This window comes from Euphorbia lathyris, chromosome 4, assembly GCF_963576675.1.
Source record: "Euphorbia lathyris chromosome 4, ddEupLath1.1, whole genome shotgun sequence".
Classification (NCBI taxonomy): domain Eukaryota; kingdom Viridiplantae; phylum Streptophyta; class Magnoliopsida; order Malpighiales; family Euphorbiaceae; genus Euphorbia; species Euphorbia lathyris.
In genome coordinates this window covers 50,542,510-50,559,047 of record NC_088913.1, presented here as the reverse complement: position 1 = coordinate 50,559,047, position 16,538 = coordinate 50,542,510, and the positions used below count along the sequence as shown (strand labels likewise).

The window sequence follows — 16,538 nt, the reverse complement described above, 5'->3', positions numbered from 1 at the left end:
AAGATAAAAGGTCTGAGGTATTTTGAAAAAGTCACAATAATATTGTCGAGATGTGTAGCAGGTTGGGTAAGTGGTTTTAATATGTAAATAGGTCTTCCATTTCACCCCATTTTGTAATTTTCCCTTCTTTTATAACATTTTCTTTTTTTTTTTAAGATTTAATAATTGGCTGAACCATATCCTTCCAAAATTCTCCAAAATAATATGCTTGTCAAAGAAATAAAGAATGGCCACGGTATAAATGGATAATGAACCTAAAGAAAGCAGCCGCCAGCAACGAGACGGGTGAACAATCAAGCCAACAAGAAATCTAATAATAATTAATAGTTTCTAAGCCATAAAAACAAAAGGTGAAGTCAACTATAGGGGCTAAATCTGCATCCTGTAATGTAACATCCAACTTCATGAGATTAAATATATGGCTTTGATTTCTTGCAAAGTGGAAAACCAAAAATTGCAATTATATTAGCAGAGCAATACAACATGCAAGTTTATTAAGCAAACATTGCACAAGTTTGGATGAAAAATTAGCCACGAAAAATACATTTTATACAGCCACATCATGAAATATAAGCCACCACGGAATTTTTGTGATGATAAAAATTTCCTTTACTGGCTGGGGAATGATAAATCATCGAAAAACCTAACTGGACAACTATCATACTTTCGACTTTGGCAATTTCGATTCATCAACTTTTGCCACCAAGCAACAAGCACTTTGCATTTCCATCAGTAATGCTGCACGGATGCACTGCCGTCTAAATCGGTGTGTATCAGTTCCCAATAACTGTGTCATTTCTGAACTGTTCTACCTGTGGAGGAAGGAGCATAGCCAACCTGGTTTTGAATCTAGCAATTCGCTTCAACCGTCCTTCCCGTAATCTATACACAAATGTATATAAGTTCATTTGCATTGTAAGTTTAGAAGCAAGCACCCATAGCAAATCATTTTTCCCAAACGATCATCAATTAGTATTGGGTAAGGAAACATACCGAGCTCGAACCTTTTTTGCACGCTTTATATGCCTCCTCAGTAGATCTTGTGCAGATAAATTATCTACATATTCCTCATCCTAAGAGCAGAATTAGGCAAAAAGAGGGACCATAAATGAAAATTTTACTTTTAAAGATGAAAAGACGTCAAAATAATCTCAGCAAGCAAAATCCTTGCAGGAGTGCGTATTTGAAACTACCAATGTTTCTAGATTAATGGAATATCCCAGAAAGCCAATTTGATACTGCGTGAATAGAAGTAAAAAATGATGCATTTCTAAGCAAGCTAATTTTTTTATGGCCAGACCTAGAAAGCTAGGAACACAATTACATTTATAACTGGACAATTTTAAGGATAAACAGCCAAAAGCACCAACCTCCTTATCTTCTTCTTCATCATCATCTTTCTTCTTTTGTGAATGAATGTCTACATCAGATAAAGGCAAAGGTTCTGGGAGAGCTTGTACACCATCCCTATTGTGTGGCTGCTCGATAAATAAAACATAAAACAAAATAAGAAAGCCATTAAGCAACGAAGCAAGACATCTCGTAGCCTCTCAGATGATGTATGTCCTCCATCATTGAGCATGTGTTGTGTTTTGCATTTCTGAAAAATTACATTAGAATTGTTATATATCTTATTACATCATGGACATTCTCAATAAGCACCATAGTACCCGGGCAAGTTAGCAGTAATGTTTTATTCACTACAATAAGCACAAGAAATGTCCATAAGTGTATTGTAAAAGGCAGCAGGCTTGATATGCATGAAGAGACAATCAAACTAAACATGACACGAACCTGAATTTCCTCTGGAAATCCATTCCTCAACCATGATCGACAAAGTGCATAAAGAGAAGCATCTTCTAATATTCTTACCTACGAAGAAAACGATTGGTAACTGACAATGATAATGATATCATAAATAAAATTTACATTACTGTAAACAGCATGAACCTCGTATTATTTACAAAATATCTAAAAGAATCTGCAAGGAAAATACAGCTGCATACACTGTTTGATATTATACAGAGCAGATGATGCAACTTTTCATTTTTTTGGATTAAAAGGATTTAGATAAAGGAGCATGGAATAGAGAGATCTTACACAGACAAGTGTGAAAAATAGACGGTGATACAAAAAGAAATATTCACAGAGATATGAACAGTTTTCGTGTAACAAAGATGGGATAGATCAATAGTTGATGCTTGCTTCCTCTTTCCCTCGCAAACAAGCACATCCTTTTGCAATCTAAACCAGTTCAAGTTAGGCTCACTTTTAAGATAGGCCTGTCTGATCTGGAAAATCTTATGTCCAAGCCTGGGTTTTTAGTGGTTGGATGATCGGTCTATCCTCCAATGCATTGCAGGCTGCCCAACCTAAAAGGTGGTAAGAGGTTCCCAACACAGTATTACTCATTGTGGAAATTTTATTACACTTAGTCCCATGTAGGGATGGCAATGGGTACTCTATCCGCGGGTACCCGGCACTACCCGACCCTAATGGGACTACCCATACCCTGTATAAAAGGGTATGGGACGGGTATGGGATCAAAAACATTACCCGTTAGGGTAATGGGATGGGTATGGGAAGACCCCTCAGGGTACCCTGTACCCGTTACCCGTCATAACTTTTTTATATATTAAAAAATATTATTGTGTTTTAGATGTAAGATGTGAGATTTGAATACCAACCTTTTGTTTTTCGACCATTAAGTGATATAACTAAACTACTTTATTTTTATTGATTAAGATTCAATTTGTTCAATTTTTAGATGAATGATTTATTAAATTTATACTTTGTTAAATTTGTAATATTTTTTGTTTTATTTCTTGATTTTTAACTGGTAAGGGTACCCGTGGGTACCCGTGAATTAAATGGGACGGGTATGGGATGCAAAACATATACCCGTTAGAGTAATGGGAAGGGTACGGGTAATTAAAAAATAAACGGGTAAGGATTTGGGATTGGCACTACCCGCGGGTACCCTACCCGTTGCCATCCCTAGTCCCATGGACAAGTCCAAGTGCAGTCCCACAAGCATGAAATGGGGACTCCTCCAATGCAATAAATTAAGACAACAATTAGAATCACTGCCATTAAACAGGATATGGGACCACAAACACAAAAGGCTGTTTATTTTCTACCCCCAATATTTCCAGCCAAAGTTATCTGCAAATCAAATTTATCTTACAATTCTTTTCTGCAAATTGAGCAATATGAAATTATATAGCCCCAACAATTATCGATCTGACATGTAAATAGATTCCCATGATTACATGTTTTATCAATTGAAATAATTATATTGAAATTCACAAGAAAAATCATCAAAAGGAGGAAAGCTTTCCTCCTGCATAGAAATGAAATAAAAACATGAGATGTCAATATCAAAAGAAAATCACACCAAAGAAGAATTTCTTCAAGAGAAACTGAGGGAGAAAAAGAGACAGGAAGAACACCAACACAAAGAAGCCATGATAGAAATCTCTAACAATATGCACAGAAATGAAGAAGAAGCAAGAGCAGAAGCAATGGATATGATAATATTAGAATAATAATAGGCAATGAAACAGTGCTTATCTCCTCCCTACTGATTACAACAACAACAACAACAACAACAACAACAAAGCCTTAGTCCCGAAATGATTCGGGGTCGGCTAACATGAACCATCATATAAAACCGTGAAAATCAAGTCGTGTCAGCGACACAGATTCGCTCCCTCCACTCCGTCCTATCCACTACCATATTTTCCTCAATTCCCAATAAACTCATATCACTCTCGATCACCCTCCTCCAAGTTTGCTTAGGTCTTCCCCTACCCCTCACCACTACATCCCTTTGCCACTCTTCGGTTCTCCTAACCGGCGCATCAAGCGCTCTACGTCTCACATGGCCAAACCACCTTAGTCGGTTTTCTCTCATTTTATTCTCAATAGATGTGACCCCTACTTTTGTCATAATTATTTCATTACACACCCGGTCCTTTCTCGTGTGACCACACATCCATCTCAACATACGCATCTCCGCCACCGACATCTTATGGATGTGGCAGTGTTTCACTGCCCAACACTCCGTACCATATAACAATGCTGGTCTAATTGCAGTCCGGTAGAATTTTCCCTTCAATCTATTAGGCATGCCGGGATCACAAAGGAAACCCGTAGCACTCTTCCACTTCGACCAACCAGCTTTAATCCTATGAGCAACATCTCCATCTACTTCTCCATCTGTTTGGATAATAGATCCTAAATACCGGAAGCAATCCGAGGCCTGAACAACTCTCCCATCTAGGGTGATTGTCCCTGCCTCCCTACTCCTACGGCCGCTAAACTTACACTCCAAATATTCTGTCTTACTTCGACTCAACTTAAAGCCTCTAGATTCTAGAGTTTGCCTCCATAGTTCCAACTTCATCTCCACTCATTCTTTCGTCTCATCAACCAACACAATATCATCTGCAAACAGCATGCACCATGGTATACCATCTTGAAGTGAACTTGTTAGTTCATCCATAACGATGGCAAACAGAAATGGGCTTAGTGCGGAACCTTGATGCACTCCAATCGTAATAGGAAACTCTTCAGTCTTCCCAACACTAGTACGTACACTCGTGCATACTCCCTCATACATGTCCTTTATGATGTCAATATATTTCCGCGAAATGCCTTTCCTTATCAAGGCCCACCAAAGTACTTCCCTTGGTACCTTATCATATGCTTTCTCCAAGTCAATGAAAACCATATGCAAGTCTTTCTTCTTATTTCGATAGTGCTCCATTAATTGTCTCATTAGATGGATGGCTTCCATAGTTGATCTTCCCGGCATAAAGCCAAACTGGTTTTCCGAGATCTTCACCGTCCTCCTTATCCTTTGTTCAATCACTCGCTCCCAAAGTTTCATAGTGTGACTCATTAATTTGATTCCCCGATAGTTGGCACAATCTTGGACATCGCCTTTGTTCTTATACAAAGGGATTAAGGTACTTTTCCTCCATTCTGATGGCATCTTATTGTTTCTCCAAATTTTGTTGAAGAACGTCGTCAACCATTCGATTCCTCTTTCTCCCAAACATCTCCAAATCTCAATAGGAATGCCATCAGGTCCTACTGCTTTCTTCAACTTCATCTTACTTAATGCCATTTTGACTTCACCCTTTTGAATTCTCCGCAGGCATTCATGATTTATCATATCGTGATGGATACTTATATCTCCAACATCTTGTTGGCGATTTCCATTAAATAAGTCATCAAAATAGGACCTCCATCGTTCCTTGATATCCTTATCTCCAACTAGGACTTTCTGGTCCACATCCTTCACACATTTAACTTTTCCGAGATCTCGCGTCTTCCTATCTCTCATCCGAGCAATTCTATATATGTCTCTTTCCCCTTCTTTCGTATCCAATCTTGTATACAGATCCCGATTCACCTTTGCTCTAGCATCTCGTATGACCTTCTTTACTTGCCTTTTAGCCTCTTTGTATTTTTCGTAGTTCTCGTCACTCCTACATTTCCCCAATAGTTTATAGGATTCTCTCTTACTCTTTACTGCTTGTCGTACTTCTTCTGTCCACCAAGATGTGTCCTCACCCGGTGGCATGCTACCTTTAGATTCCCCTAGAACTTCCTTCGCTACTTCCCTTATACTATGCTCCATCTTATTCCATATCGAATCTATATCTGAATCCATATTGCAAGTCCAAATATCTTTTTTGGTCATCTCATCCACCAATTTTTGTTGATTCTCCCCTTGCAATTTCCACCACTTAATCTTAGTCTCTACTTGAGGTGTTTGTTTTCTTATACATTTCCTACTTCGAAAATCTAGCACCACTACTCTATGTTGGGTTGTCGTACTCTCACCAGGGATCACCTTACAATCAATATAACTCTTTCTCCAAGCACTCCTTACTAAGAAGAAGTCAATTTGGCTCGCATTACCGCCACTCCGATAAGTCACTAAGTGGGATGTTCTCTTCATAAACCATGTGTTCATGATACTCAAGTCATAGGCTGATGCGAATTCCAAAATATCATTTCCTGCTTCATTCTTATCTCCAAAACCATACCCTCCATGAACACTCTCAAACCCATCTCGCCTAGAACCCACGTGTCCATTGAGATCACCCCCTAGTACCATTTTTTCATCCCTAGGAACCTGTTGCACCACTTCCTCTAAGTCATCCCACAAAGCTTGTCTTATAGACACATCTAATCCTATTTGTGGCGCATATGCACTAATGACATTCACAACCTCATCCCCTATCACTAGCTTAACACTCATAATTCTATCGCTCTTCCTAGACACCGCTACTACCTCATCAATATACTCCCTATCAATAAGAATACCTACTCCATTTCTACCCTTATCCTTTCCTGAGTACCAAAGCTTATAACCCCAAGGAGCTATCTCTCTAGCCTTGGCTCCAACCCACTTGGTTTCTTGTAGGCATAATATATTTATTCTCCTCCTCTTCATAACATCTACAATTTCAGCTAATCTTCCTGTCAAAGAACCTATGTTCCATGTCCCAAAGTGTAACCTACTACCCTTACCCCTACCCCTACCATTACCGTGGACTAGCTTATTTACTCGCAACCCTTGCATATTTGACACCACCCCCGGGTCCTGGGGTGGCGCGCCGCTTCGGGGCGACGACCTAGCAACCCTTGCACATTTATCACTACACCCGGGTCTAGGAAGTGCAGCGCGTCGCTTGAATAGGGAACGCCCCAACGGTATTTATATTATGGTTCATGTCATAAGATGTGGCTAAGTTTTACGCTGGCCGCCACAAACCTACCGCAACCCTCCTCCTTTGTCCGGGCTTGGGACCGGCTGTAAAGGCCACCAAGTGACCCTCACAGGCGGAGTTCTCCTCCCTACTGATTACAATAATAAAAATAGAAAGACAAGACAAAGGGACTAGCCCACAGAAATCCCAATCCCAAGATGGATTTCCCAAAATGACTAACACAACAAGGCATGCCCTCTAAGGCACCCTACCACCTTATTTAATAACCTAATCCACTGACAAACTCGCACACCTACACCACGTGACCACCCTTCTTTCTCCTAGTGTAAAACCCTTAGGACCTTGCGTCCCTCCTTACTTTCAATACTATTGCTATCAAGCCATGAACACTTTCTTCTTCAATAATAATTGAACAGGCAAAAGATGGTATTAGATATTCTATCATAATGAGTTTAGGTTCCATGTCTAAAAACCACAAAAGCTGTCGTTTGTGTCTCAAAGAAAAGCCAAGTAGGATGCATGCAGGGAAGTTCTGATCTTATGTAGCCATTTTTAGCTTTTATAGAACAACAAGAAAGCCTTAGTCCCGAAATGATTTGGGGTCGGCTAACATGAACCGTCATACGATACCATGAAATCAAGTCGTGTCAGCGACATAAATTCTCTCCCTCCACTACCATATTTTCCTCAATCTCCAATAAACTCATATCACTCTCAATCGCAATTTTCCAAGATTGCTTAGGCCTTACCCTACCCTCACCATTGCATCCTTTTGCCACTCTTCAATCCTTCTAACCGGTGCATCAAGCGCTCTTCGTCTTACATGGCCAAACCACCCAAGTCGGTTTTCCCTTATTTTATTCTCAATAGATGTTACCCCTACTTTTGTCCTAATTATTTCATTACTCACCCAATCCTTTCTCGTATGACCATACATCCATCGCAACATATGCATCTCCACCACCAACATATTATGAATGTGACAGTGTTTCACTGCTCAACGTTATGTACCATATAACAATGCAGGTCTAATTGCCGTACAGTAGAATTTTCCCTTCAATCTATTAGGCATGCCGGGTTCGTAAAGGAAACCCGTAGCACTCTTCCACTTCGACCAACCAGATTTAATCCTATGAGCAACATCTCCATCCACTTCTCCATCTGTTTGAATAATAGACCCTAAATAACGGAAGCAATTCGTCCTGGACAACCCTCCCATCCAGGGTGATTGTCCCTACCTCCCTAATTCTGTCGCCGCTAAACTTACACTCCAAATATTTCGTCTTACTTCGGCTCAACTTAAAGCCTCTAGATTCCAAATTTTTGTCTCCATAATTCCAATTCCTCTCCAAGCCTTCTTTCGTCTCATCACCTAACACAATATCATATGCAAACAACATGCACCATGGTATACCGCCTTGAAGTGAACTCGTTAATTCATCCATAACGACGGCAAAAAGAAATGAGCTAAGGGCAGAACCTTGATACACTCCAATCGTAATAGGAAACTCTTCAGTCTTCGCAACACTGGTATGCACACTCGTGCACGCTCCCTTATACATGCCCTTTATGATATCAATGTATTTCCGCGAAATGTCTTTCCTTATGAAGGCCCACCAAAGTACTTCCCTTGGTACCTTATCATATGCCTTCTCCAAGTCAATGAAAACCATATGCAAATTTTTCTTCTTATTCCGATAGTGTTCCATTAATTGTCTAATTAGATGAAGGGTCTCCATAGTTGATCTTCCAGGCATAAAGCCAAATTGGTTTTTCTTCTTAGTCCCGAAATGATTTGGGGTCGGCTAACATGAACCGTCATACGATACCGTGAAATCAAGTCGTGTCAGCGACATAAATTCTCTCCCTCCACTACCATATTTTCCTCAATCTCCAATAAACTCATATCACTCTCAATCGCAATTTTCCAAGATTGCTTAGGCCTTACCCTACCCTCACCATTGCATCCTTTTGCCACTCTTCAATCCTTCTAACCGGTGCATCAAGCGCTCTTCGTCTTACATGGCCAAACCACCCAAGTCGGTTTTCCCTTATTTTATTCTCAATAGATGTTACCCCTACTTTTGTCCTAATTATTTCATTACTCACCCAATCCTTTCTCGTATGACCATACATCCATCGCAACATATGCATCTCCACCACCAACATATTATGAATGTGACAGTGTTTCACTGCTCAACGTTATGTACCATATAACAATGCAGGTCTAATTGCCGTACGGTAGAATTTTCCCTTCAATCTATTAGGCATGCCGGGTTCGTAAAGGAAACCCGTAGCACTCTTCCACTTCGACCAACCAGATTTAATCCTATGAGCAACATCTCCATCCACTTCTCCATCTGTTTGAATAATAGACCCTAAATAACGGAAGCAATTCGTCCTGGACAACCCTCCCATCCAGGGTGATTGTCCCTACCTCCCTAATTCTGTCGCCGCTAAACTTACACTCCAAATATTTCGTCTTACTTCGGCTCAACTTAAAGCCTCTAGATTCCAAATTTTTGTCTCCATAATTCCAATTCCTCTCCAAGCCTTCTTTCGTCTCATCACCTAACACAATATCATATGCAAACAACATGCACCATGGTATACCGCCTTGAAGTGAACTCGTTAATTCATCCATAACGACGGCAAAAAGAAATGAGCTAAGGGCAGAACCTTGATACACTCCAATCGTAATAGGAAACTCTTCAGTCTTCGCAACACTGGTATGCACACTCGTGCACGCTCCCTTATACATGCCCTTTATGATATCAATGTATTTCCGCGAAATGTCTTTCCTTATGAAGGCCCACCAAAGTACTTCCCTTGGTACCTTATCATATGCCTTCTCCAAGTCAATGAAAACCGTATGCAAATTTTTCTTCTTATTCCGATAGTGTTCCATTAATTGTCTAATTAGATGAAGGGTCTCCATAGTTGATCTTCCAGGCATAAAGCCAAATTGGTTTTCCGAGATCTTCACCCTCCTCCTTAGCCTTTGTTCGATCACTCGCTCCCAAAATTTTATAGTGTGACTCATTAGTTTGATTCATCGATAGTTGGCACAATCTTGGACATCGCCTCTGTTCTTATACAAAGGGATTAGGGTACTTTTCCTCTATTCTGATGGCATCTTATTACTTCTCCAAATCTTGTTGAAGAAAGTCGTCAACCATTCGATTCCTCTCTCCCAAACATCTCCAAATCTCAATAGGGATGTCATCTGGTCCTACTGCTCTCTTCAATCTCATCTTTTTAATGTTAATTTGACTTCACCCTTTTGAATTCTCTGCATGCAGTCACGATTTACCATATCGTGAGGAATACTTATATCTCCAATATCTTGTCCAAAAATCTCCATTAAATAAGTCATCGAAATAGGACATTCACCGTTTCTTGATATCCTTATCTCCAACTAGGACTCTTTGGTCTACATCCTTCACACATTTAACTTTTTCGAGATCTCGCGTCTTCCTATCTCTCATACGGGCAATTCTATATATGTCTCTTTCCCCTTCCTTCGTATCCAATCTTGCATCCAGATCCCGATTCACTTTTGCTCTGGCATCTCATACGATCTCCTTTGCTTCCCTTTTAGCCTCCTTATACTTTTCGTAGTTCTCATCACTCCTACATTTCCCTAATATTAACCTTTATATTCAATAAAATTCATCACTCTAATCTTTATATTTTTCCTACACTCGGACCGCTACAACAAACCCCAAGAAACTTCAGGAAGGCATAACCTTTAAACCCATGGAATCCTTCATGTTCTTGTTTGTCCTACCACTCATAACATTAGAATAAACACCTAAGCCACTAATGGAATGAAAAACTAGAAACTTTCCAAATCGACATTACATAGCCGATCAATTATGCAAAAATATGTACATAATGCTTTTAGCTTGCTACTCACCCTGCAAGAGCCAAGCTAATATTCTAGGGAATAACTGCTAGAGCATACAACATATATAGGATATAATGCCTGTGTACCAATTTTAAACATATGTATCAACATGAATTGTATGTCAATGTCATCTATACATTGCTCCACTGAAGAAATTTTCAAGAAAATCTCATGTAAGCATCAACAATATTTGTGGATTATGAGAGTAAAAATGACCTAAAACCAGGCATTAATGAGTTCTCCTTACGTGAATCCAAGGTACAGGGTAATGTGTAAATGGAACTTCAATAAAGAAAAATTAGAAAAGGAGGTACTTCTTACTTTTCGATCCCTGATCATCGCAACAATAAGAGTATCATCTCTGCTTCTGTCCCAATATGAGCACAGAAATAAAACAAAACATTAATTTATGCCCATGTTTACTTCTTACGATAAGAGAAAACACAAGAAAATATTAGGATGGCATAACATTGTATGAAGGTACCTCAAATTTGTATAGCCATTAGAATCAGAAACTGGCAATGGAGATGAAGAAGCCTAGAGCAAAGAGAAGTGAAAATTAAGAATGTGCAAAGAAAGAAAGTATGCAAAAGAAAAGCTGCAGAAGGTGAAACATCAGTTAACAATTTTATATTTTCAAGTTCAGTGAAATACTGAATTTATGTCAAAACAAGAAGCATGTATAAGAATCAATTCTTCACAATAAGGTTGTACAAGAACCAATAACACAAATACTCCATCTGTCTGTATGCCATTGGCCCAAAACAAAAGATTTTTCATGTTAAAATTCAGGTATTGACAGCATCAGTTAAAGAACTGATCCATTCAGCTACAAATTGACTTATCATTGAACAAATCCAATAGAAAGCTTTTATAACCTTCCATGAGTAATTGTTCTTTAATCTCACAAAAATCCCTACTCCCTTCCAAAAGTTCTTGCACCCTGCCTTTATGCTCAATACTCTTATACCTAATTATGATCCATTCATCGAGACTTGCATAGCACTCCCCAACATTAATCTACTCCATCCTCCATGAGAACTAACCCACTACTTTCTGAAACCACCAAGTCTATGCATATGCACACCCAATTCATCTCTTTCTCTCCACTGTCATTCTAATCCATACTCGGTCATGTAGAGAATACACTAGAGAAAATTCATGTTAGTAAACCTCACATTTTATGAACCATAATATTTAGTCATCTCTCATTAGCCTTCTTCAATTCTCCCACCATTTGTAAGCTACAATTCTATTTAACTTGACTTTGGTTGTAATACCTGGAATTAAACTTGTGGTTCAATTTCAATTGTTTAGATTAAAAAGTTGGTTTCTTTCCCCTTGAACTTATTAAAGGGGCAAAAATAATTCACAATACACATGGCTTGGCAGGTTGCCTACTTCACGGGGAAAAAAAAAAGTAGCACCAATTTTCACTCTTTTGAGTTGAAGGATGACAAGACTTGCAAACTAGGCAGATATAAGGAAAATCTCAACAATACCTTTGTCTTGTACTTCCAGTGCATTTCTCCCCCACTCCCAACCCATCATTGCTTAATAGTATATGTGCATTACACTCTATACATGCCACATACTATAACGAAACAAAGTATCATATACATCTGCAAACATCTTTCTACATGGATACTTTAGGGTAAAGTAACTCTCATTCTATTGAAAACAGTAAGTCTTGGTATTACGTGTTGCAAAGATATGGCTGAGAAAAATTGCCTTTGAATGACCACCAAGACAGATAAGTCTTTTTGTTTAGTAAATTTTGTTAGTATCAAATGTTTTGGTCACTGAAAGATTATCTCAAATCAAAACACACTCATTGAACTTCTAAAAATAATGCCATTGAATTTTCCAAACCTCTCATGAAATTACAATTTAATGAAACTTGAAACCTTACTGCCATAAATGATCCGAGAACACAGATTAAACTACAATCGAACACCAGAAACCTAATATAAAAACCACAGGGAGGAAGAAAAACCCCTTCTAAATCAGCAACAAATTAAAACTGATCCAGAATAGCTTAATTTTAGAAAGATAAATAAAACAAACCTTGAGTTGTCCAGCAAATGGAATTCCCTTAATTGGAGCCAAGGAACCAGCCACATATTGTTCGATTACTGAAGGCTTCTGTTGATGTTGCAATGGAGTAGGATGCTTCCTAATCAAGTGTACTGGATGATGAAGATAAGATGGACGAGAACGATGGGTGAATCCAGAATCTAAATGATGATGAGACAATGGAGAAGCAGTCCCAACACCGGAACTAGACGCAATTGCAGGTCGATGGACTCCAACAGGACAAGGATTGTAAGCGCCGGATGGAAGATTTGGGAGATTAGCGACGGTGACAGTGTGATCGGGAGGTCGGACAGGCCTGGGAATGAAACCACGACCAGAAGAAGCAACTGGATATAGGATTCCCTGTTGCTGCTGAGTCGAAGAAACTGAATTTAGAGATTGGGATTTAGTTTGGGTTTGGGTTTGGGGTCTAATGGGGATATTTTGGGAGGCGTATAAGTGGTAAAGTGGGAAAGAAGAAGAATGGGGAGCTTGAGGACGTGAAGGCGATTTAGCAGTTGACATTGCAGCGGCCGTGAAGGGACGAGTGGCGACGGTGGAGATGGGGGTGGCGTTGGGTGTTGAGGATGGAAGATTAGGAGAGGTAGCCATGAGATGAGTTAGCTAGCGGTGGCGGGGAATTTGGAGGGTTTTTTGGTGAGTTTTGTTTGAAATTGAAACGACCGCTGGGCTTTGCTTTTCTTTTTTTTCTTTACTTTAGTAAGTTAAAAAAAAAAAATTAGAATCCAAGGCTTGTCGGTTCGCTACAATAATCAAACAGTATGACAAAACCTATTAGTATCATGTTTTAAAGCTGAGATGTGAAAGTTATTCTAAACAGAAGAAAACCTCTCTTTAATTCTCCCCCCACTCTATCTATTCGTTCATTGGAAATTTATAACTGCTTCTTCCTCAAATTTACTGGCCGATATTTATTTCGAACACAAGAATTAAAAGTATAATTAATTTTAATTAAAACGACTTGATTACTTGTTACTTTGAATCTATTAATTAATCTTTATTTATTTTAAAAAATAACTTTTTTTTGAAATAATAAAATGCAAATTAAATAAGGTTATATTTAGTGAAAGTCAACTTGAATCAAAATATCATGAATTGTGGAACAATAAAAATTCTTTAGAAAGACAAATATTGTAAAACAAATACTGTAAAACCGAGAGAGTATGTTTTAGTGGTTACAATGCTTTTCTATTGTATCTTGTGAGACCACTATCAATTGCGGTAAAATTTATGTTCGTCTTTTTCCTTTGATCCAGTTTATCAAAACAAATATTATAGCCGGTTTATTGTAATTATATTATTTATGTTCTTCAATTTAATAAAAATTATTGTTTTGTTCTTCAATTAATGGTGAATTTAAAGGTACTTTTTCTTGAAAATTTAGATTATATATATAAAAACTTAACCTAAAAATCATTTCTAAGAGTGACACGCCCACAAATGATGATGTGATCAAAAGAATTAAAATCAATACATAAAAACTCTTTTTTAATTTTTTAATTAAAAGACTGGGACGCGAAGGAAGGACCGGACATCCCAACTAGGTTGGCACCCCAGCGCACTTCCGACAACCCGAATATTATTAATAAAAAAGACAAAAATATAGAGAGAGAGTTAAAATAAACAAAACTAAAGGAAACGAACATGCGCAACATTACAGATATCGTCAAACACAAACGATTGACAAAAATGTGGAGCCGTCGGCCACCAAAATAAAGCCGAAGCCGATTTGCCAAAACTCGCTAGACGATCCGCTGCTTGATTGTCTTCTCTAAAAATGCGTGTGACTCTACAGTGCATAGCTGAATATCGAGATAAACACCTAGACTAATCCTGCCGAACTGTCCAAGGAACATCTCTTGATTTACTGTTAAGCATCGTAACCACATACAAGGAGTCAGGTTCAATCCAGAGATTATGTCGATCCGTTTCCCATGCAGTGTCAATAGCGAAAACAATCGCCATTAATTCAGCTAAGTGAGCGTACGAGTCTGGAATATGGAAAGCAAAACAACATTTGACAAATTCCTGACTATTCCAAAATATCCCGCCAACACCCGCATCTCCAGGTGCACCCGACGTTCCCCCGTCCGTGTTCACATTTGACAAATCAATACATTAAAACTCAATGGTGATTATTATAGAATTAAATACCATTAATTGAATTCTATTGAATTCAATTAATTTCTGTAAAACGTTTTAGTACTTACACGTTTTAATTATAGGTAACATTAATTTAGCAAGATTAATTCTTCATTAAATGAATTAATTGAAAAAAAACAAATATTTCAATAGTTCATTTGAAAATTTGAAAACTTTTCTTTGTGACAAATTTTGTTCATCTCACCTAGTATTATACTATCATACAGTCATTGAATATACAAATTTGTGGTTCTAATCATTCTCATGATAGAATAGATTTGGGATATGGTTTTACGATTGTCAATCAATAGATTTTCTATTCATATTATAGCACAAGATATAAATGAACCAGATTAATGACTTTATTAATGTGAGACGGATATATTTTACAAGTGAAGGAAAATAGACAAGCCTAGGTACAACGGAATAATAAATTTTTTATCTATTTTATCTTTTTCCTTTTTCCAAGATCTGTTAATTGTTATTTCATATAAAGAGGGATAGAATGAAATACCTTTTCTGAAGAACTATCTACAGTTGCAAATAAAGTGTCCACAACTCTTAATCCGTGTATCACGAACAACAAAAGAAACAACACAGAAAAGAAAGACGATTAGTAATCAACCTTAATAAATAGCAATCGCAATGACTGCCTCTAACAGAATCGATACGAGATCAAAGAGAGAGTAAGAAAGATTGTAATTAGCCGAGACGGTTTCGGAACGGTTCCTCTTGCCCCCTTGTCTGTGTGTCGAAATTTAAGGTGTAGGGAGTCTATTTATAGACTTCTCAAAACCCTAACCCTAGTTGTATTAGTTAATTAATTAATTAGAATTTTATTTGGAATAGAATTACTAATTAGATAATTAAATAAATACTTATTATTATCTAAATAATAACTAATTATATTTAGATAATATCACTAATTCAATTAGTTATTTAATTATTATTAGGGATAATTAATTAGAGTTTCAATCACATAAAAAAATCTCTAATTAATATTATCAGAAAATCCTTTAATTTAATTCACAATTATAATCTAATTATAATTATTAATCAAATTAATTTATCCCTAATTTAACTACAAATTTCGGCCCATATATAGTGTCTCACTAATTACATTTTCGTCCTTTGGTTCCAAGTCCCATATACGACCCATTAGGTCCTTTATTGCTACTAGCAGTATATATCATTTGAAATTAATTCATCCTGATTGATTCCAACATATATATAACGGAATACCGTCGCAAGCTGTTACTAGCAGAACCTATGATATTCCCCCGAAGCAATTAAGAAGTCAGGTTGATAACTGACATTAACCTTTCTGCATTACGCACAGTATAATACGATCCTTCATCAACTATATCCTGTTGGTCAACTCCTTATAACCATGAAACATGTCAATGTTACATATAACGAAGAGTCTGTTTTACTTGTACAGGTTGAATTCACTCTGAAAGATAAGTTAAGTGAAATATCTATTTCTACTCTTAACTCTATCACCTTGCAAGGATTTCAGTTAATTCACCACAAGCGGCCATTTGGATATATCTCCCATTTATCAGGAGTGATGAATGCTCAATCTGACATTAACTATTCTGCAATTACTTTATGTGATACCCAACCCTGCTCTCACACAC

At 37.8% G+C, this 16,538-nt stretch overlaps 1 protein-coding gene across 2 annotated transcripts; it reads right to left on the bottom strand.

The window, feature by feature from the left end:
* Positions 1 to 488: 488 nt before the first annotated feature.
* Positions 489 to 13,546, bottom strand: LOC136226463 (uncharacterized). Of its 2 annotated transcripts, none has more exons than XM_066014958.1 (7): positions 12,727 to 13,521; positions 11,144 to 11,196; positions 10,981 to 11,026; positions 1,795 to 1,872; positions 1,371 to 1,478; positions 994 to 1,073; positions 489 to 882 (listed from the first exon to the last, which is right to left on the bottom strand). In XM_066014958.1, the coding sequence occupies exons 1-7, from the start codon at positions 13,345 to 13,347 to the stop codon at positions 774 to 776; spliced, it is 1,095 nt and encodes a 364-aa protein (XP_065871030.1). In that variant the 5' UTR covers positions 13,348 to 13,521; the 3' UTR covers positions 489 to 773. The 2 variants fall into 2 exon arrangements, 1 of the variants encoding a protein (XP_065871030.1); XR_010687743.1 differs by having other exon boundaries at positions 824 to 882; positions 1,371 to 1,600; positions 12,727 to 13,546.
* Positions 13,547 to 16,538: the final 2,992 nt, after the last annotated feature.